The 22,470-nt window shown below is 41.2% G+C and overlaps 2 protein-coding genes across 7 annotated transcripts; one reads left to right on the forward strand and one right to left on the reverse strand.

Annotated features, from left to right (window-relative positions):
* The first annotated feature begins 6,210 nt into the window (after positions 1–6,210).
* On the forward strand, positions 6,211–9,517 carry ccl44 (chemokine (C-C motif) ligand 44). 2 transcript variants are annotated; one of them, XM_029500325.1, is made up of 5 exons: positions 6,211–6,327; positions 7,359–7,488; positions 8,183–8,330; positions 8,419–8,485; positions 8,572–9,517. In XM_029500325.1, the coding sequence occupies exons 1-4, from the start codon at positions 6,261–6,263 to the stop codon at positions 8,455–8,457; spliced, it is 384 nt and encodes a 127-aa protein (XP_029356185.1). In that variant the 5' UTR covers positions 6,211–6,260; the 3' UTR covers positions 8,458–8,485; positions 8,572–9,517. The 2 variants fall into 2 exon arrangements, with proteins under 2 accessions (XP_029356185.1, XP_029356186.1); XM_029500326.1 differs by having other exon boundaries at positions 8,658–9,517.
* A 1,463-nt stretch (positions 9,518–10,980) lies between these two features.
* slc1a6 (solute carrier family 1 member 6) lies at positions 10,981–22,167 on the reverse strand. 5 transcript variants are annotated; one of them, XM_029499376.1, is made up of 12 exons: positions 21,997–22,167; positions 21,812–21,892; positions 16,493–16,759; positions 16,237–16,374; positions 15,851–16,058; positions 15,091–15,133; positions 14,800–14,928; positions 14,523–14,707; positions 14,049–14,282; positions 13,387–13,581; positions 12,758–12,892; positions 10,981–12,493 (listed from the first exon to the last, which is right to left on the reverse strand). In XM_029499376.1, exons 3-12 carry the CDS (start codon positions 16,713–16,715, stop codon positions 12,295–12,297), a joined length of 1,689 nt encoding a protein of 562 aa, XP_029355236.1. In that variant the 5' UTR covers positions 16,716–16,759; positions 21,812–21,892; positions 21,997–22,167; the 3' UTR covers positions 10,981–12,294. The 5 variants fall into 5 exon arrangements, 4 of the variants coding, with proteins under 4 accessions (XP_029355236.1, XP_029355235.1, XP_029355234.1 ...); XM_029499375.1 differs by lacking the exons at positions 21,812–21,892; positions 21,997–22,167 and having other exon boundaries at positions 14,523–14,704; positions 14,818–14,928; positions 16,493–16,816; XM_029499374.1 differs by lacking the exons at positions 21,812–21,892; positions 21,997–22,167 and having other exon boundaries at positions 16,493–16,816.
* Positions 22,168–22,470: the final 303 nt, after the last annotated feature.

Consider the following 22,470-nt stretch of genomic DNA (forward strand, 5'->3'; position numbering starts at 1 on the left):
TGTCCAATTCCTGTCTAAATTAAAATTTATTTCCTCTGAATGTCCAATGATTTGAGCTTTGCAAGAAAAATCACATGTGATCAGGGGCTTGAGGTTTCCCAAAATGGCTATTATTCCACACCATTACATGAGAAACAAAAACAACAATGTACTGCACACCTTTAACCTCAATGTAGAAATGACTTACTAAAGAATAACATTTATCCAGGAATTGGTGGTCAAATTGTAGGAGAACAAGTTCCCATCATTATAAAATGTTGGTCTAGCAGCTGTGGTTTAGGATCTACAATAATTAGGGGGGGTTGGCAGTTCGATCTCCATTTCCTGCAGTCCAAAGGGTGAAGCGTCCTTGGACTACATACTGGACATTAAATGGGGAATGTGTGGTGGGTATATATGTATTGTATTAAAAAGTGCTTTATGACTGAATGGGAGCAGTACTGTGAACGCTCAGTAAGACTATAAGCCCTTTACTAGTTGAATTCTTTAGTCTAGAAACTGGAAAAAATGGCTCATTCAAATATCTTGCAACCCCCCCCACCCCCCAAAAAAAAGATTGTAGATGAGCTTCAGAGACAGCAGCACCCAAACACTTAACACACTGTTGTGTATCGTAGCTCGACTTCCTGTTTCAGGTGAGTCAGTCTTCACCTTGTAGTCTATTAACATCACTGTCCATGGTGCTGATACTGGGACCTCCAGGATTCAGGAACTGTCCAGGGTGCTGACGTATTGGCACATTTTAAGTACTTCCACCTAACACTAAGTTTGATGGTATGCCAGCTTAAATAATTGGAGTGTTTTGGTTAAACAGTTTTAAACGTGATGAAAATGGACAAATGTTTGCTTCTAATCAATGTCTATCCCATTCTTGGATGTGGCTCTGGATATGTTGCGTTTTGTCAATTTCCTGCCTGATATCAATTGTTCCAAAAGACACTGACATAAATATAAATTTGCTGGAAAAGAGAAATATTCTTCAGGACCATCATATCTCTAGGAAAAGCTATTGAAATTGTTTTGTTTTTGGGGGGAATTCTGGTAATCATCCAGTTGTTTCTGTGTGCATCACCTAACAAAAGGCCAAGATGTAGCTCAGAGAACACATGAGCTGGCACTCCAGTTCAGCTATCAGAGAGTGAGGTCAATGATTACACAACATAGCCCCAAATCACAACAGTTACATCAAGGCACTTTACATATAGAGCACATCTAGACCAAACACAGTATGTAGTTATTAATGAGACCCAACTACTCCCAAACAAACGTAAATGAAGTAGTATGAAATGCCTTTAAAAGGATGCAGAATTCCAATCAATACAACGCAACATTTTTTCCTTCATCTCATTGTCTGTCAATCATCAGAACGTTTTTTGTTACCAGCTTGCATCTGCCAGCACCACACCATCTATATTGTGTGTGTGTGTGTGTGTGTGTGTGTGTCAGGTTAATATTGAACCAGCTAACTGAAGTCAAGCTCAAGTCGGTAGCATGGAACCTTGAGGTGAAATATGGGTCATGGTTTCCTTTAACATCATGGGACTTTGTGTCACCATCCATTCATTTGTCAGTTTCCTAAAGCTTTTCCAGGACCAGGTGCCAGTGGCAGCAGGCTGAGCAGGGAATTCCACACATCCCTCTCCCCATCAACGCTTTCCAGTGCCTGCTGTCAGATACCACAGTGTTCCCATTCAGGAGAGCCAACGGAGGGCTTGTTTCATGACTTTGTCAAAGTGATATATGCCGTGTAATTAAAGTTTATTTTAAATTAACACCTGATTCTCTTCTACATCAATAACTTTGGACATGCAGACTATACAACACAAGCCAGTGGTGAAATCATGAAGGTTAAACATCTTGCTCAACACAGTGACATTGGAGGGAGAAGAAAAAAAAAAACAGATCACATAAAGCTTCTAGCTTGCATTAGGAATGTATCCAAATCTCCCCAGACCTGAGATGTGTGTTGTTCTTTCTGGCAGCATTTGTTAAACACCTCCAAAGTGTTCAGTTTCACACTGTAGGCACAGTCAAGACCCCTTGAGTTTTTGAGTTTTTTCAAAATAAATGCCTGAGTGTGTTTAAGATGATTTTCTGGGTTTAGTGTTTCGAGGAGTAATGAAATTGAGCTGTGAGAAGCACAGATGTTTGGTTTCAGAAGAGCACCAGTCAACTCCCTGCAGAGGAATGCCTGACTGGCAGGAGGGAACATGGATTGCTCTTTTCTAATAAAATATAATCACATATTGAAGGATTGGAAATAATTTTATTTCCACAGTCAATAAAGACATTCCATTAAGGAAATCTCATGTGAAAAGGAAATGTGGACCTTCCCCCTGTCCAGACCAGAACATGAACAGTGACACTGGAACTGGTCGGCCTCATGGTCCTCCTCCATATCCCCAGAAAAAGGTTATGGAAATTTTACGGCCACTGACCTGGTGCAAGTGCTGGTTGCGAGGCTCTGAACGGGCTGGGCCTTCCAGGGAGGGGAACCAAGCTGGCGAGGAGCAGGCAGGGAGCAGACGTTGGCCGCGACCAGGTTCAGAAGGCTGGTCAGTTGTCTGGGTCAGCGACGGGGGAATCAGTCCGGTAAGGAGTGCTGGAAATCTTGCACGAGGGCTAAAGATAACCTGTGAAGGAGCAAATAAGCAGGTGAGGCTTATAAACCAACTGATTGGTGATCAGGACCAGCTGTGTGCAGCAGGTGAGGTGGGAGTGGCTGTGAGTTCAGGAGAATTCAACAGAGACTATGACAATAAGACACACGTTAGATTAAGATAAAATTATTATTTGTCTTGCTCTTAATAAAGTGGACAGGTTAATTACTGAAGTTGTGTTTTGTTTTTTGTTTTTTTTTACCTTTACCAGACTGAATTGTAGTGTGGGAAAGGGTTAGGGTTACATAACATCACCAAAGGGTCAAAGGTTGGACTCCAACTCAGACCACGAGAGTCAGGACCGGCCTCACTGTCCACCAAGTGGACTGCACCTTACTGCACCTGCAGTAAAATGATTTGCTGAAGAAAATTCAGTCACCAAAGTGATTTGAACTCATTGTCCGCTGAGCATTAAACAGAAATCACAGGGAGTTATGAGAATTATACAAAGTAAGATTATGTATTATAATCTTATTATATCTTATTATATTATAAGTATTTACCCCCTGCAACCTATCTCTTGGAAATCCCTCTCAAGTACAGTAAAATCTCTCATCCAGAACAGTTTACTGAGCCCTCCAACATCTCCAGGAGGCCATAAGAGCCTGAGCCTGCTGTACCCCCCCCCCCCCCCCCCCCCCATCCAACAGAGGAGGAGGGTTGGCCTGTCAGCACTGCTGTTCACTGCTGCCACATTTATTTATTCAGTTATTTCTGAACGTCCAAATTGTTTGTGAGTATGCACACCTTGACAGGAGGTATTTTAATTCCTGCAAAGATATGCAAAAAATGCATCTGGCTCACCAGCAGACCTGCAGTCATGTGAAAGGTATGTTTTTGCAGCTGAGATTCCAACCTGATTTCTTGGGTCAAATTCTTCAACGGCAATCCCCCCACCACCACCACCACCACCACCGCCGCCCAACACATGCACACACATTTTTACCCTAACCTCACCCCTCAGTGCACAGACTGCATATTTTCACATCCAGGGTTCTGATATGTATGCCCATAAGGAACATTGCGGTTCTGTGTTTCCTCCAAGTGTTTCACGAGCCAAAGAGTCATTTGTCCAATGTTACTCTCTGAACCACAGGAACTCAAGTGGGCCCACACGGATTTATGTACACAAAATGTGCCCATTACATGTGTCCTGTAGGATAGACTCATGGGTCAGTACTCAGAGGTGGACAAAGTGTAGATACTTCTGGTCAAACTTTTCTCCAAGACAAGTGAAAGTTGTTCAGTAAAATTTTTACTTCAGTTTAATTTTTTACTTCAGTTAGAGCACTTACATATTTGGTATTTAAAATGGTTTGCTTTTAAAAGAATATTAAAAAGTGCACGCCTTCTGTTAAGGCATTGTTGTGGCATAATTTTCTTTAACGCCAAAGGACTCTATTTACTTCTAGAACTTAAGAAAGTAGGATGGTGCTCAGCATCCTATATCTCATTGATGATATCTCGGTTTCGCTCGCAAACAACTAGTCAAGCATAAAAAAATAAAACATGGCCCTTATCAGACGTTTCCCAACAACAGAGCATGATTGAAGAAACATGTGTCAGTTATCCCAACAACTATAAATGTCAGAGTTTGGTGTCAGGCCAGCTGGATAACACTGAAGGGAAGATACACGGCAGAAGTCTGAGTGGATCAGAATGAAATGTGCTTTAACACACCTGCAACCCCAACTCCATTACATGTGTGTTTTTATGTTCGTTTGAATGTGTTGTTGAATGAGTTGTGTTGTCTGTTTTATTTTATGTGGTGCTAAACATGTTTGAGTGTCTGATGAATTTGTGTGAATGTTTCCTGGAGCCCTGTCAAGGATTTCTGTAGCCATGCGGGACAGACAATAAACCATCTATCTATCTATAACTGGAGGTCAGCAAGAAAAGGGATTCATCTCAAGTCCAACTAAGATCAAGAAATAAAGAAACAAACATTTTTCTCCCAGCTGATGATTAATTATTCGTAGTGTAACAGGTAAGGAGGAAATAGTCTCTGGACTTTGAATTATTCCAGTTTATATTCAGCATGTATTTTGCTTTAAACGCATTATGTTTGTGTGATACTGGACATTACCTCCATGACAAGCTTGTAATGTTGACACGGATTTGGATGGCATTTTCTGTCAAAATCACTTTTAGCCAACACACACAGAGCATCCGAACACTAAAATTGGCTGTGTTATCAGAACCACTTTACTGATCTATGACATTTACTTGGTAACATTTCACTGGCAGGAGTAAAGTCATAAAAAAAGAAATAAAAGCCAGGCGCCCCAATGGCTCCACTGGTGGCCCGCTGAGGATTAATCCGAACTGTAGTGGCCCTGGTTCGAGTCTGAGTCCTTTACTGTGTGTTATTCTCTTCTCTCACTGTGGCTATATAAGCAGAAGATGTCCAATAAAATCACTTTAAAAAGTAATAAAAACGAGAAAACTATCCAAGATTGTTCCAATTTGGAGGGCAGAATTGGTCAGAGATTTTTCTTTGAATAAAAAATTGTGATATTTATCACTGGAGCCTCCAAACAGGCTTCATTGGGAGTCTAAATTCAAACAGGCAGTGGTGTACCATCAGCCATGGACGGAAATACTTTTGATGTTAACTTGTAATGTTGAGAGCTTAAAAACCCAAAAGCAACAAGATGCCGAGGACATGATCATGTGGATCGCCACTTTGAAAATTAGCAGACAAAGGCAACATTTACTGCAGTGAAAGAGAAAATGAGGCCCTCATTATCCATAAAGCCCAAAAAATACAACATTTAAAATCAAGAGAGAACTAATTGGTCTTTGGATTTTTAGCCCGAAGCTATTGTGAATAACAAAAGCACAATTACAGGTAGTGTTCAGGTTTAATGGTTGAACCTAATGGTCTGTTTAACATCACATATCTGCACCATTCTTCAGGTCCGTGAGTCATTTTTGCTGTTCTTCAGGATTAAGTTAAAATAATGAATGCGCTTTATCATCGTTTGTAGGTGTGTTTGATTTTTTGTCCGGATTCCAACACAGAACAAAAGTCTGCTGTGCAAGACCAATCCAGATGTACAAGTCAGCCACACCTCAGTGTAAGAGTTTCCACAACTATATTATAGAGCTGCATGCCGGGGTTAATTGAATATTGTTTGGAAATGGATTGCTCGTGAAATGCCAAATCAGGACTGCAAGGTGATTCCTTGTTAGTTTCACCCACTAAATCTGTTTCAGTCCTGCCAGAAAAAAAAATGCACAAGGGAGGACAAGGGAAGGAGAGGGATGAAAGAAGTATTCAAAGCCACAAATGAGACAAATGAGGCTTGGCATTTTGAGAGAGGCAACAAGAAGGGAGGGAGAAATGACTGAGAGGTGAGATGAGTGCGAAAAAAAGAGAGAGCGAGCGAGGGAGTTTAGTTGAGCGTGAGAATGTCTGAAAATGGAAAAACAGAGGGTGGGAGGGAAAGACGGTAAGACAGAAAACGAGAGGTGGTGGAAGTGAGTGAGTGAGAGATGGGCAGGGATGTATAAAGAGAGGGAGGGAGTCATATAAGAGAGGCAGCCATAGAGGGAGAGGTGACAGAGTAGATTATCCTCCTCTCTGCCAGCCTCATCATGCTCGTGCTGCAGATGTTGACTGTTATCTCTCTTCTGACTGTTATCCTATTGGCATCTGTGGAAGGTAGGACACAGCCATACTTACTTTGTATGTGTGTGTGTGTGTGTGTGTGTGTGTGTGTGCTGGATGGCTTGCATGCTCCCAGCAGGTGGACAGTGTAGCAAAGAGAGCGATGGCGAAGATAGAAAAAAGGAGAGAAGAGGGAAAGAGGGATAGCAGCAGCAGAAGCAGCAGGGAGGGAGGCATGGATGTAAACAGAGGGGCCGAACGCAGGAGGACGACCATCTGAAATCCCACAACACACACACACACACAGAAAGATGGCAACTGTGTCAGGGCTCTGTGTGATGGTGTCACCTCGTCCGTTGTTGTGAAAGCGTTGGAAGTGCGGTGATGTGCCCAAGGACGGATTCTAGATCAGCTGTGGCATAACAAAGCAGCGCTGTCCTATTTTACAGCTCTTATGGCTGGTGCAGCCTCACATCACACTTTAATTTGTTTATCCAAATTGGATGGAAGGCATCATGGCACACCCTCCATGCAAACACACACAAACACACACCTCCTCTCCTCTCTCTTTCCTTTTCACTGGCATGGTAGTATGTTTTGCTGCACAATGGGATGCCATTGTAAGTCCTCTGGCATTCTTGTGTGTGAGTGTGTGTGTGTGTGTGTGTGTGTTCATAGGTGAGTGTGTACATGTAACCAGATGGCATGTACACACTCTGCAGAAGAGATAATTTTTTTTCTGTCTGTAAAAGCTGCCAAAATAATGTTTTATCCATTATCCACCAGAGTATCGACTTCAAAGAGCTTAAAAATTAAGTAAATATGCCTTTAAAATGTGCCTGCATCTCATTTGAATGTGATTTCTGATCATGAAGAATCATGTACAGAGTTTAAAACTTTAACAGCTGTTTCAGTGTCCTGTTCTCAGCTGATACAACCTCATTAGCTGAGATAAAAGAAATGAAATCAGCCAGCATAATTCACTTCACTTGACCTAACTTCAGTGTCATTTTGTCAGGCAGATTTTTCTTAATGCTGTCACTGCCTTGTTTTTTTTTTTGTTTGTTTGTTTCTTTGTTTCCCAGGTAAAGGTGTGCAGATGCAGAGAGATGTCCAGTGCTGCATGTTGTACTCCCAGGGCAAGGTGCGTACCAAAGATGTGTTGCGGTTTGAGGTGCAGACGGAGGGGCCCGACTGCAGTATACAAGCCATCATGCAAGTATTTCAACTATCCACTCCTGGAGCTAAAGAGCGCACGGCAATCTGCAGGCATGGAAAATATGCCTCTCGTTAGAGGAGGGCAGAGCCGGGCTGAGAGGCATTGTCATCTTTCCAGGTCATGTTGTTATGGCAGGGCTCAGAGCTGTAATTGCCAGGGAAGTAAGAAAGGAAATATATGGGAATAACAAGCCAGCTGAGCTCTGCCGCAGAACAGCAGGGTTTAGTTAACTAAACCCTTCTGCATTGTGATACCTATTGTTTCCAGCGGTGTCGGTGAAATCCGACGTAGCTGGGGAATGAAGAGCTTGCTTTTTCATGTGGTCCAGTTAACAAAAACATGGAATTCTTACAGATACTTGAGTTTCTATATTAGTGGTTACAAATCTCTTTTCTCTAACTTGTGATCACTGTTAGATGCTTTTCTAGCACAGAAAGAAAAAATGTATTTGAATATTTCCAGTCACGTTGAGGCTGATTTCCTCGAGGCTTTGTTACACCTGACTGACGTCTTGTGGATTTGCCCTTCACATTATTGCTGAATCACTGTTATTATTATTATTATTATGGCGCCTCAGCTCACAACAAATACAGATTCTGGCATATTTTTTTTTTCCCTTTCCCCTCAAAGTTCAGCTCTGTCTTGTCCTGCCATTCTGTGTTGTATTATCAGTTGTGTTTTTTTTTGTAGTCTTTACACAAAGAAGGCGGTGAAATGTGCAGACCCGAGGGACCGGAAGGTGAAGCGGTTGCTGAGAAAGCTCCTGCAGAGACAGAGGACCAAGGCCCACCGGACCATGTGGCTCCTTCCTCATGACAACCTGCCTGTCATGTCAGACGTGAGACACAGCTTCATGTAAATAAACCAAAATTCAACTAAGCCTTATTTTTACTTTCAACCTGAGCTCCTTCTCTTGTGATCACCAGGACAAGAAAGACAACTGGGCGGTTCTCAATGTGGAGTGATGGAACGGAGGAAAACTCATAGTCATAAGTAAGATGAAAGTCATGCATTGCAATGTCATGTATACAAATGTTAAAAAGTATCTCTTCCAATCAAATTTTTGCACCTGTTGACAGGCCAAGTAAACTTTGAGCAGCTCGTCTTCTTACCGCGGTGAAGCTTGCTGATTCTCCAGTCGTCTCGTGTCTCTCTCTGTCTACAGTATCTGTTTCCCTGGGACCAGACCTGGGCAGCAATACATATTTAAATAGCTATAGATATTTAAATATGAACCGTGCTTGAAATATTCCCCAAAACACGTGGCCGGACCAGTCTCAACAGAGGAGTATTTACTTGTAAGATAAGTTGAACTCATTACTATTTTTCTTCCTTCTAATGGCTCATACTGTTATTTACCGGACTTTGCCTGGAAGTTTCTCCGCACAATGAAAACAAAACCACTGGTGGCTGATGGGTAATCAGTAAAAAGGTTGTAATTAATAACAAACAATAAATGAGCAGTGATATTAATATTGTACATCAGCAAGGTACTCTATGCTTACTCGTGATTTGTATAACGTCCGTCGTGTGTAATGACACTTCACACATTAAAGTAGATCGAGTGTCGTCTCAGTGCACTAGATGTGTACAATACTGGGGAACTTTTATAAAATCCAAGTCTTAGTTGTCTCAAAGCTTAAAAATCCTCAAAATGGGATCAGAGATAAGATTTCGCTTGAATTTAACTCTTTGAGAAATTTTCTTGATAATTGTCCACTTTGTATGACGACTGTTTGTAAATTCAATATGAAACCTGAGTCAGACAAAATTAGGCCGTCAGACATCGACCAGTGATTTCAATATCTATTTGTAGTTTATGTTTGTCTTTTTTTTTTTCTTTTTTTTTTTTCACCAATGGTCTGTCACTAAACTATGCCAAAGTATTCATGATTCAGTTTACCACATGGCAAGGCTGTTAAAAACTTTGAGGGCTCAACTGTGTGTGAAACACACAGGTATCGTCGAAGAATGCACTGTATGAAACACAGTATCTCAGTTTTATAAATGAACCTGAAATAACAACTCAAACTGACTTTGTCTTTTATCGGGTATCTTGTTTGTCTGAAAGGTTTGCGTGATTTTAGTCTGTAACTCTGTTGTGTTCAATGCTAATCGGCAAATGTTAGCATGCAAACAAGCTAAACAGAAAAATTATCGCAGCACCTATTGTACATGCTATTACATGAAAAACATACTTAGCATGGCAGCATAGCGATTAGCTCTGTTGCCTCACAATAAAAAGGTCGTGGGTTCGGATCCCAGGGCCTGGGGTCTTTTTGTGCAGTTTGCATGTTCTCACCGTGTCTGTGTGGGTTTCCTCCGGGTACTCCGGTTTCCTCACTCCGTCCAAAACATCATGTTTGGGTTCACTGGAGACTCTAAGTTGTCTGTAGGTCTGAGTGTGAGTGGTTGTCGGTCTCTGTCTGTCTCTGTGTGTTGGCCCTGTCATGGACTGCCGACCTGTCCAGGGTGACCCCACCCTCACTCAGTGTGAGCTGGGTTTGGCTCCAGCAACTCCCAGCAACCTGGAAATGGATAAGTGGTAGAAGATGAACGAATGATTGAATGAATGAATGAATTAGCATTGCTGCTGTGAGCATATTAGTAGAGTGACTTTAGCTTCATGTTTGAAGTCTGAGCCCCATGAGGGTGATTCCTCAACACCAGGAGGGAACTTCTTACAATGGGATGCAAAAATCTTCAAGGATGAACTGATTTGATTTTGTGGTCAAATGTCACAAGACCCTACAAAACACAGTTTTAGTCACAACAAAGGTAATATTTCAGGAACACCTAAAAGGAATCCACTCAGATCCGGCACAAATGTCAATTTGGACGCAAAGACCAACTGATTACATCATGTTGGTAAAAGGTCAAAGGTAAAGTTCACTATGATCTCACAAAACATGTTTCTGGTCTCTTTAATGTGATAGCCCAAGACCAGAGTGAATTTCATTACATCTCACAGATTCACACGTGTCACAAAGATGAATTGATGAGCTGATCATTTCATGGTCAAGGCCACTGTGACTTCACAAAACACACTTTTGACCATCGCTCAGAAAATGCAGTTCATACATTTCAAATTTTTTACATTGTACATGCTAATAGTCAAAAGTCGACTTCATTGCAACATAACAATGTTCTGGAAAAAAACAACAACTTCTAGCCATTAGAAAACATTCTGTCACACACAGATTGTGAACGTATTTCTTTAAACTTGACTAGTTGGTGATAATGATGGTGGCATTTCTAGTTTAATAACTTCAGTATTGTCAGAAGTCATGACAGCATTATGACTTCAAATTATATAATGTATATATTTTGAGTATTATATGGATAAATTAAGAAAATACAAAAAAATATTTTGTGTGCATTCGTGAGCTTAAAAGTAATTTGTAGTCTAAGGCAGTTAAAATTTAAGCAGAAGCACAGGAGGTCATGTTGCCCTTTTCAGTGATCAACTACTCGCATTTGATTGGAATAGCTTAAACTCAGTAACCACACAGTTAATATACAAACCATCCTGATGAAACATTCGACCAGACAGGAGAATATCCTCCACCAGGGGTAGCCACAAACACAATAATGAGAATCGTAGCGCTTAATTCCTGAGACATTTATTTGTCAGATTTCTTAGAAGCTATCCATCAAAATGGTGAGCTGTTACTTTTTAAAAATAATATTTTTACTGAAATAACATCAACCATCAAAACTTACATCAGACCTAAACTTGGCACAAAGTCACAAGGCTCTCAATTAAACTGTTTATACCGTTTCACTTCGATGATTATTCACAAGACTTTCCTCTAAAACACTAAAAAGCATAATGAAACTGTACATTCAGTTCCCCAAAACATTCACAAACTTTCTTCACAGTACTTTTTCACAAAACAATAAAAATGAATTGTCACTATTATGGCAGTCAAAATATAACAAAAAGCTGAAACAGAGTGGCAGCTGTTCTCGTATACTGCTATTAAAGCACACTGTTGTTCCCAGTAAAACTGCACTTTGTCAGGTTGATTGTTAAATTTCTACAACTGAGTGATTTAGCTGAGAAACAAAAGAGAAAAATGAACAATTTAATAATTTAACAAGTAATACTGCAGGTATTACTCTAAAGTTAGTGTGTAGCCGTACAGTCGTGTGCCCAGAGATATAGCACCAAAGAAATACAAGAAACACGTGCAAGTATAATATTCATAAGAAAGCACTGAGTGAAAAACATCCTACTAAATCACTTGGAATCAATAACTGCACAGTCTGCACCCTCTCACCATGTGAAGAAAATATTTCAAACTTAAATTAATCATCATTGAGTATTTGTGTGTGGAGCTGTAGAAGTTGACATCTTAAAGTTAGAGGTAGTCATGCTGATCTGACAGAGTTTGCAATGAGCTGTTGGGTCATGTTACAGAAAATAGCTGCGTGGTGAAGATTTACATCTTCGCAAGATCGAAAATAGGCTGGTGTTTCTCTGTAGCAATACTGTGTATTTTAACACGGATGCTGGTAGAAAGTAGGACGTATGTATTGATTTGTTTTTTAAAAAAAATGACTTTCACCTTTATTTGACATAATGGGCCAAAAACAACATCAAAAAAACTGGGACTGAATCAGACTGCTGCGGCGGATGTCTTGTTTAGCGGACACCATGTTGTGGCTGAGATATGGAAGTTTATGACACTCTGGCTCAATAAATCAAAAACAGTGTTTTCCCTTAAAGCTGCACCTGCACCAGCCAAACCCTTCTAGCTAAAATGCACAAAGCTCCTTTCTGACTGTGGTTGATGTTTTCACATTGTGGTCTCACTGTTGTGGTGGTTGACAGAGTCGTTCTCCTGGCAGATCAGCTGGTAGGGCTTCTCATTTTCCTCGATTACAGAGTTGTGCCCTTCGACATCCTGATTCTGCAGCTCTGCGCGAGAAAGGTGCTCCACGATGCCAGCCCCGAGAGAGTCGCCCAGCACGTTGGTGGTGGTACGCAAGCGATCCCTGGAGCAACAAGAGAGGCGGGAAGGATCAGATAAAGACAAAACAAAACAAAAAGAAGAGACAAAACGTTGAGACACACTCTGCTACAAAGCAGAACTTTAAAAAATTTTGAAGACTCAGGCTTTCTAATCTGTCGCTCTGTATTATGCATCAGTAACCTTTGTGGTGGGGGGACCTCTCCTCTGAGGCTTCACTATGACATTTAGGCCACAGAACAGCACGTAGACCAATCCCCATCACGCTGACATTTAGTGGGAAACTCACAAGAACCAATCCACAGCGATGATCAGTGTTATGTCCTCTGTGGGCAGTCCCACCGATGTCAATACAATCACCATGGTAACCAGGCCAGCCTGAGGGATGCCTGCTGCTCCGATGCTGGCAGCAGTTGCTGTGATACTGCGTGGGTGGTGGGAGGGATGGAGAGGACAGTGAAGACATTTTTTAAAGGGAAACAAACAAACAGCACATGTGCACTCCTGGTGGGGGTAGTAGAGCGATAAAGGCACGTGAGGAATTATAAACTCATGTCATGCTGAGCAGAAACTACAGAATATGGTCCGTAGGAAGTTTTACATGCTGTGAAGAGAAATGTAGCAACACACTTCAGTAACATATGCTTACAAGAAGTGCACTGTGTATGGCCCTTTCATTCAACTTAATAGACATGATAATAAAGATGTAGCAGGGAGATGTGGGTCAAAGGACAACAGGAAATGAACTGATCGATATGATAAGTTTTCTTCTGTTGAATTGGAGTTAAAACTGTGAATGAAATTGTTTAAAAGGAAGCAAAGCAGTAATAAAAAGAAAGTTTCAAAGTAGGACAACAAAACTACACTACACTCATTTACTACACAGTAAATGAATGAATGAGAGGAAACTAGTGTTACCTGATGGTGAGAATCTGGCCAAAGTTTAGGTCCATGTCATTGACTTGAGCAATAAAGATGGCTGCCACGGCCTCATAGAGGGCAGTGCCATCCATGTTAATCGTGGCGCCGACAGGGAGGATGAAGCGCGTCACTCTTTTGTCCACATGGTTGTTCTCCTCCAGACAGCGGAAGGTGATGGGCAGGGTGGCAGAGCTGGAGCAGGCAGGGAGGGGGAGAAAAAGTTTTACAAGTTTATCTAATATATGTAAGATTTCACAGAGCTCTTTAAATGATTAGGCTAATTATATAATATCTTATTGTGTTGTATTCCATCATTTTGTATTATATCTTATCGGGTTATACTATTTTATTGTGCTATATTATGTACTATAGTACACAACTAGTCGTACAGTGTCAGTGTCATACAATTTTGTATTGTATCTTGATAAATAAGTTGTGTTGTGCCATACTTTGTTACGTTGTTACATTGTTATGCATTGTTGGTGCAATAGGTTTTGTGAGAGAGGGCCTGGACTAAAAGACTTTTCTATTTTTACCTAAAAATTAAATGGAAAAAATATTAGTCCAGCTGAAATCCTGACTCATTGTAATCTCATCATCTGCCCTGCACAACCGACACATCAAACACATTTTAAGAACAGCCAGATTATGAGACTCACCTGGATGAGGTTCCCAGGGCTGTGATGAGCGCCTGCAGCAGACCGCCGATGAAGGTGAACGGATTCCTCCTGGTCACCAGGAAGTAAAGCAGCGGGAGGACAAAGAGGCCATGAATGAGGAGGCCCACAATGACCGACACAGTGTACATCCCCAGCTGACTGCCCATCTCCGCCAGGTCCTTCATCTCCACAATCTTCCCTGCAATTAGGAACAGGATGCCGACCGGAGCGTACCTGGTGGAACGTAGGAAGAAGGACATAAACATACAAACCTGCTCAGCATCTGATGTTTTAACCAGCTTCATGGCTCAGGATGTAGATACCTGTTTTTTGTTTTCAATTTCTTTAAACCTAAAATAATTTAGGATTTATAAAAACCAAAGAAATCAAATCAATGTTTCTGCTTTGAAACCACATTAACTTGCCACGCCAAATATCATGTCAAAGTGAAACTGGAGATGAGTATTTACTGACCAGATGATGATGGCCACAAGCCTCATGATGGCTTCATTCAGGCAGTCGAAGAAGTCCCTGAGGGCCTGGCCCTGCTGCTTCATGTTCCCGATGACAAGACCGAAGCACATGGAGAAGACCACCAGACCCAGAGCGTTGACTCCACCAGAGGAGCCGGGCATGGGGACGACCTCCACCACCGTCTCCTGTCACACAAAACGGTCATGAGGTACTGATCACAGACCATCACAGATCCTCATTTTGTCTGTAACCTTCAGAGGAAACGACTGTCACCCACCTCTATGGCGTGCAGCACCCTGCTGAGGTTCGCGTTCAGGTTCGACTCTGTCACATTGAGAGTGTCTGTCAGGTTCAGGGTCACTGTCACGTTCCTTGTGTGAACAATCTTCTTATAAACTGTTTTATACTGTAAACAAGAGCATGAAATGTAACATCCATTCTCTTTCTGGAAGTCACCAATAAAAGGGATTTCAATGTGACTGTGTGTTTTCACATGCTTTTTGTCGTTGACGTTTTCTCTTTGTGGTCGGGTCAGTGACTTCAGATTATTGAAAAAAAAGATGCTCACCTGCTTGAAACAAGCCTCCACCAGATTTGGGGGAAACATGTTCCTGAAATAAAAATTAAACATGCAAACGGATCACAGGTTGTAACAGTTTTGTACTATAACATTACAATATGTTAATTAAACATTAACAGTTCAGTTAGTTATGTGTTTTATACGACAGAGTGGGTGGAACAGTGTGCATTTCCGCACACACAATCCATTGTTCCTACTATTTTGAGATGTTCAAATGTCCTCATAAATTTACATAACTGCTAAAAGTAGCTGTCTATAATTTCAGAGTTGTGTTATATTGCTTTTATATTGCTGCATGTTGAAATGATTGTTTTGTGCATGGAACCTACGATCAGTATCAATCTTCTCATGTAATTCGCAGCATTTCCAAAATTTGTACTACCTTTAAATGATGTTCCAGTTTACTTAAGATTTTGAGATTTACATGAGCTCCCAGAGAAGCTGCTGAGAGTTCAGGCACAGAAGCTCAGTGATATGCTGCTTTGGATAATGCCCTCTGCAAAACACATTTTGGCAACTACTCACAGAAAAAAACCTATTTTTTGTATTAAGTTTTGTTTTTTTGTGTGTGTGTGTGTGTGTTTTTTTCAGATAGCCCTTTTCAGACCCATCACTCTACTTCTGTGCCAGTGTTACCAGATGCTTTTCTAAACTGGGAGCTGCTGTGAATCTACTGCAGTTACCACAGTGACATAAAACTGTTACTGTACGTGGACAAACTGGTGCGATTTCACACCACAGTTTTCACCTGATGAGATCCAGAAAAGCATCTGAGGCCTGAACGGGTTCAATGTTTCCGCTGTTGGCCACAGGACTATCTCTGCTGCCTTTTCCTGGACGGATTATTATTACGATCACAATGCCGATGAACACAGCGATGAGGGTCGTCACCATGTAGTAGATCACCGCACGAACACCCATTTTGCCAGACGCCTTGCTGTCCAAAGAGGAAATACCTGAAAAAGAGGACATACAATTTACAGCAAAGGTAGATTTTAGTAATATAAATTGAATGTAAGACACATCCAAATATTGAATGAGGCCATGAAACCTGACAGTCCAGTCATTTTGGTGTCTGATCAGTAATGTACACTGTGGGAGCAGTAATTGTGTTTATTCTTGTTCAAAGACAACCTGTGACCAGACTTGAGACGATGAGAGGCAGCACCAGCATCTGGAGCATCCTCATGAGGAGCTCCCCTGGAAACGCAAAGTACTTGATGTCCCTCGCTGACAGGTTGTGGGGGCGTAGAGCAAAGCCCAGGACTACACCTGCAGGCACACACAGCGTTCGGGCTACACGCTTAATTATACAAAAATGTCAACAAAATCACAAAAAGTCACCAGTCTGCAGAGAAGACCACAGACTCAGACTTCCCTCTGCTCTCACCGAGGGCCACAGCGGCGACGGTGAACAGGACAAATAGATTCCTCTTCAGGAATCCTTTGATGGTGTCCCTGCTGATGGAGCTCATCCTCTCTTTCATGCTGCTGGCTCTCCTCTCCATCGCTCTGCGTAAACGCCTCCTTAAGTGTCCTCTCTCCGGCGCGGCGGGTTTGTCTGCGTCCTCGTTCAGGAAAAGACTCGCACTGGTGGGGGGTTTTTCATTCATAATCAGCTCCAGAACCTGGTCCAGGAGGCAGGTCTCGTGGGAAACTAAGATTGCAAAAATTTGACAAAACAGGAAACTATTTGTCATTTAATGAGTATTTAACACATGCTGGATACATGGTGGCTAGTTAGTGTCTCTCTTAGTGCCCAGGAATTAAATGCCATAATTTGTCTTTAATCTAGACTTAACTTAATTGACAACAAGTTGGTGCCATTATTAAGAAAAAATTGTAAAATTGTTGTGAATCATAAAACTTTATTGATTAATTAGGCAATGTTACAGTTGCTCCTTGGAGAATAGAAACATAACAGCAAGAATGAGAGTAAGAAATAAGATTGTGTAATATGAATATACCAAAGTAAAACAATAGATTCATGTCAACATAAAATGTAAAAATATGTCATTATACTCTACAACAGATTACTATATAATTAAATGTATGAACATTTTCTGTTAAGTGTCATTTACTCTGAACTAATATTTGTTGCCTGTAACGCATGCTGATGATCATTCTGAGACAGAAATGAGGAAAGCGGTTAAGATTATGAGTCAATACTTACAGTCTAGATGTCAGCAGAGTACACAGAGTGTATAATCATAAAGTGGTGAGGCTGGTATACCAGACGATAAATTAAACCACATGACCTTGGATCAGTGTGGTTCTAGTTCCCTCGTTATACAACTTAGGCTGTGCTATCTGACCTCTATAGGAAGCAAGTGAATATAAGTTCTGTTTATCTAAATTTTTACCACCATCTCTATGTTGAAGTTTTACAGCAACACTGTGAACTTCAACATATTGAGCTCCTGTTGTCTTACCGTGTTTCCCTCCGCTGAAAACAAAAGCAGTCAGTGTGCAGCATGTGGCCTTTGCCTCACATCTCCTTATCTATCTAGGCTGCAGCGTTTCATTTGAATTACCTTCTGCAAACAGAAGCCCCAACGCCTAAGGAACAAAAGCGCCGACTTCTTTCCTCCACTTCGCCTTCTTATCCTATGTAATAACTCCGAGCCCTCACACCTTAATATTTCTACTTCTCCCCATGGGATAAACACTTAAGTGTATGATCTCCAAAGGCTTCCTTTCTTCTGTTTGCATCTTTCTTATGTATTGATTTTCTTTTGTCTATTGTTCTGGGGTTCACATCTATCTATTACATACGCTATAAAAAGCTCATTGTTGAGCAGGTTGTGGGATGACCCTGGACAAGGCCATTATTTAGTTTGGTGTCAGATGCAGAATAATCAGCTCTCACACAGCACTATTCACACTTATTGCCTACAAGTGTGTGTTTGTCACTGAAGCACAAGAGAAAATATCTGCTCAAATATGCCATGTAGTCAAAATGTTTTACACCAAAGCCTGGAGGCGTCAGAATGCAGCTGATAATGTTTCACATTTGGTTTCTGAGAGCTAAATGCATCCGAGTGGGTGAAGAGTTCTACATGGACCGGCACTCACCACAGCACACTGTTTGTCATGTTGAGTGTGTGTTCAGAGAAACTCTGGTAGATTTCACACACAGCCCAGTCAACAAAACAACAAATCTTCTTTGAAGAGATGTTATGCTTTTAGAGTATAAAACAAACTGGAGCAAATCACTGATAAATTTGACTAAAAAAGGTTAAGTGATTGCAAAGCTGATGCATTTTATGCAGGAAAATTAACAATTAATGCAACAAATTGTTGTTGGTGTTTTCAGACAAACACAAGACCGTTCAATCCCCCTGGACTCGGATGGCACTGGTCGGCCACAAAGCTGTGAAGAGATTTACAGACTCATGAATAATTCTTTTCAGCTGCTCTTTCTTCTTTAAAATACGAAGAAGTCAGGACATAGTTTTCACTTTCTTCTTATTTAAAAACTGGGATTAATTCCATGCCGGAAAATTGTCTGGACATTGGTAGTTGTCTTTTCATTTAGCATTTGGGTAGGAAAACTTAAATTGATGACACCATCTTTAAAGGTGACCACTCAGCACTGTGTGGTCACTGTGGTGGTCCCGGCCAGATCCACACCAAACAAAATGGACCCTGTCTGATCCAAACTATTTTATTTTGGTTCCATCTGACCAAAGAATGTGCTGCCAATATTCATCTGGCTTCTTTTCATGTTCTCTGGCAGTTTTGTGTGGGTTTTATGTGCAACGGTTCTCATGTTGGACACTGTTTGAGGTTGATTTCATGCAATGTCCTGAGCTCTGTGTGATCGATTGAAGGGAAGACCACAGATCAACGCTGAGCCAAGTTCAAAGCACCAACCCGTCTGTTTTTCACTGTAAGGCTCAGTTAATAATAAATTGTGCATTGACTGCATTTTCTGTTATTGGTGGCCTCCCTACGTGTCATTACACTTTTTTTTTTTCTAAGTTTGTTTCCAATCATATGAATGCTTTAAGACACCATTCCTAAAGCACCTAAATACCAAAGGAATAGAGTCCATGTGTCTGAGTCATTGTACCCATTAGAATAATTTACGGTTTTATTATGTTTGTCGCTGAGTTTCCGCCAAGAGCAGCCAGCTCTGCCTAAAACTGCTCAGACCTGGCCAGCACTCGTCTGTCCGACAACCCAAACATCCACTGTGAGATGGGCAGCGAGCCAGTGATGAACGTGAGGCGAACATCAAGGAGATCAGAATCTAAAACATCATTATCACTGACAGGGTCAGCAGGCTTTTTTTAACAGATAACAGACAAGTAACTGTTAACATGATATCAAAATTACTTTCAGCACTAGTAAATGTGCTGTAATGGAACTCGGTCATGAGCATTACCTCCACTGGAAGCATCTTGTAAGGAGAGTTGTGAGCAGAGTTCACATCTCAGTGGAAAGCCACTTCTGACCAACATGTCACAACTAACTGGGACACAGAGATCCCATTTCAAGCTGTTGTATTATTCCTTCTCTTATATTGCTGGACAGTTTGTCTTTTATTTTTCCACAGTGAAAATACTCACTCAGGCATTCTTGTAGTCAGTTTATGTACAAATATTTTTTAACTAAACAAAAAAAAAAAAAAACCAAGATAAATTCCCCTGAATGAAACAGTGGTTGTTGTATATTGTCATAAATATAACACAATCACAAACCTTTCTTTGTCAAATTAAAAACCTATAATAACATCCACTGCTCCCTCCCTGAAACACAAAAGTCAGCACTGTAAACTTCAACGGTTTACTCACCGCTCATGGTTTACAGTGTCTCAAACAGTCCGGCCAAGTCAGGTGACTCTTTGCTTCACAAACGGAGAAGTGCGAGTGTGTGTCCAGAGCTGAGCAGTGAAGTGAGAGGACGTCTCTCTGCTCCGCTCTCATATGCAGACAGACATGAAAAGGCCTCTCATTTGGTCTGACCTTTTCTTTCTCACATACCCGTGCATACACACACACACACACAACCGGTCATGCCAACCTTTTGCAGTCCATAAAAGTCAGCTCCAGTCAGGTGTAGTTTCTACATCTAATCATCTCCGCACCTTCAACTCAACGTCACTCGACAGACAGTTCATGTTGTCGTGCTTCAACCACCAGTCAGTGGAGAGCACTGCTCATTCTGTCTGTCTAATTGATGTGATGAGGGATCTTTCCTCCGAGGGTTTAGGTATTTCTGATATTTAACAGTGGCATGAAGCTGGTAAGACATGAGTGGAACCAGCAGGTGGGTTCTAAAGAAAGGCTCTGTTGCGTTGAACTACAGACGTTGAGGAATCCAGTGGTTTTACAACCTGGTCCTCGGCTCAGACCTTCAATTAGTCCATTTAGTTCCTATAGAGACTAAGGGTTCATTTGTTAGTGTGCATTGAGGTCACGACTAAATCGAAGCCGTCTCACATCCATCAAGCTGTGTCAGTGTTGAAGAATGGTTCGGCTGTGCGGAAAAGAAAAGCTCAGGCCTGTTTGAATTTATTTAAACCAATCACAACTTTCTTGGGTGGCGCTGCAGAAAAGTGGTCAATAGTTGAAATCTTCATCAGAAAATACCATTTTCAGCATATAGGTTCATAAAAAGAAGGATGTTGGTGTTTGGAAAATTGTCCAGACTAGGTCTTAGCTAACATGGACCAAATGTAGCTCCAGGCCAGAGTTATCTGATCTCAATGACTTTTTCAGAGCACTCCAAGAGCACTGCAAATGCTGTGCTCCTCCCAGCACTCTCCTCCACGGTCAATGAAACGAGCTGAGACCACTGCACAGGCGAGGACTTCTGTTTCAAAAGTGAGGAAATAAGAAATACTATGGCAACTATAGACACTTGTTGTATTAAACAACTTTGACCAAGTGAGTGGACTGAAATGAAACTTGTGACGGGAAGGTGGAAAGTAAAACTTAATTTTTGTTGGCTTTGCGGTATTTCCTTGTTAAAAGGATCTTTATATATTTCTTTATGTTTTGGAAGACTGAAATTAAATAAACATGCCATGGAATATTGTGTATTGTATATTGAACAAAATATAAGTCATTAGGGCACTTGAACAATATTGACAGATGAAATCCTACACCAAACAAAAACTCCTTGGAATAGGTTTCTGTGGTTGTCCTGCTGTTAACATGAAATAATGACATTAAGTGTGAATTGGAGCTGTAAAAATATGCTGGCACCACTCATAGGAACCAGATTGTAGGAACTAAATTATATGCATGTGCCCCCTGAGTCAATGGGAGCACCAATCTCGTGAAAACCAACTGCATTGCATGACAATATTTTTGCATGAAGACTATTTAAAAGTCTATAAAACTATGTCTACAAAACACAATGCCATATAAAATGTCACGCACTAGTATAGTAGCAGGAGAAAATACTGTCAAATCAAAATTGGATCGTAAATTACATGAAATATAAACACACCCTGTGTTTAAGGAGCTTGGTGAAATCAGAGGATTGGAAATAAGACGCGTGAACATGCGGGAAACGTGGAGATGATCTGGATAGTTCTTTTTAAAAATATAAATCTCACATCCAATTATTTAAATTCCAGAAAAGTAATGAAGAAATCTGTGAAGGGCACCTTTGATCTAATACTATCACAAGCATAGAGAGACAGACAGACAGACAGATAGATAGATAGAATCAAAATGAAAATAAAGTCCAATACCCTGTTGGTGCTTTTGAATGTGTCAAGCTGTCATGTAGGGACGGATGCTCTCCTCCACTGCTGTTCTTCTTTCTGAAGACGCTGCAACACAAGGATTAAAACTTCAACAATCTTCAGCACAACTTCCCCTCAAACCGAGTCAACACTGCAAATTAGTCAGTAGTTAATGAGAAAGCCTGGTCTACCTCAGTCCATGCAGGACGCCGTCATGTGGATGCCTCTTCCTCCTCTCCACCAAGCATAATGAACTACTGTTGCCCACACATCGTTTCTCCCCTCATCATCTTCACTCCTATCAGGCATCCAGGGAGCCTCCGGCAGAGGGAGATCTGCGTGGGAGGAGGAGGAGAGGTTAAGGGCCCTTCAAGAGAGAGAGGGAGGGAGGGGAAAATAATAAAATAATAAACATAATAAAGATAAACCTGCTGCACAACAATGAAGCCTGAGTGCCAAACTTTCTGCTTTCTGACACAATTAGATGAACGCCACATGTAAAAAAAATAAAAAAATAAAAAAATACACCCACTTCATGACATCATGACAAATCTCCTGATTAACCAGGAGGCTGCAATATCCATTTCATTTATCAAACACTGGATTTGGGTGCTGAACAAGCCAACAGCATCAACATATCAGCAGCCATTGCTATGACAACAGGC

Source organism: Echeneis naucrates, chromosome 4, assembly GCF_900963305.1.
Source record: "Echeneis naucrates chromosome 4, fEcheNa1.1, whole genome shotgun sequence".
NCBI classification, from domain to species: domain Eukaryota; kingdom Metazoa; phylum Chordata; class Actinopteri; order Carangiformes; family Echeneidae; genus Echeneis; species Echeneis naucrates.

Bases quoted from the DNA above. Each gene is read 5' to 3' on its own strand.
- ccl44 (XM_029500325.1), top strand. From the start codon at position 6,261: ATGCTCGTGCTGCAGATGTTGACTGTTATCTCTCTTCTGACTGTTATC. The intron at 7,489-8,182 runs GCAAGTATTTCA...TTTTTTTTGTAG, and splicing joins TGCAGTATACAAGCCATCAT to TCTTTACACAAAGAAGGCGG. The intron at 8,331-8,418 runs GTGAGACACAGC...TGTGATCACCAG, and splicing joins ACCTGCCTGTCATGTCAGAC to GACAAGAAAGACAACTGGGC.
- slc1a6 (XM_029499374.1), bottom strand. From the start codon at position 16,802: ATGACAAATAGTTTCCTGTTTTGTCAAATTTTTGCAATCTTAGTTTCC. The intron at 16,375-16,492 runs GTGAGAGCAGAG...GTGTGCCTGCAG, and splicing joins CGTCGCCGCTGTGGCCCTCG to GTGTAGTCCTGGGCTTTGCT. The intron at 16,059-16,236 runs GTTGTCTTTGAA...CCTCTTTTTCAG, and splicing joins CGTCTCAAGTCTGGTCACAG to GTATTTCCTCTTTGGACAGC.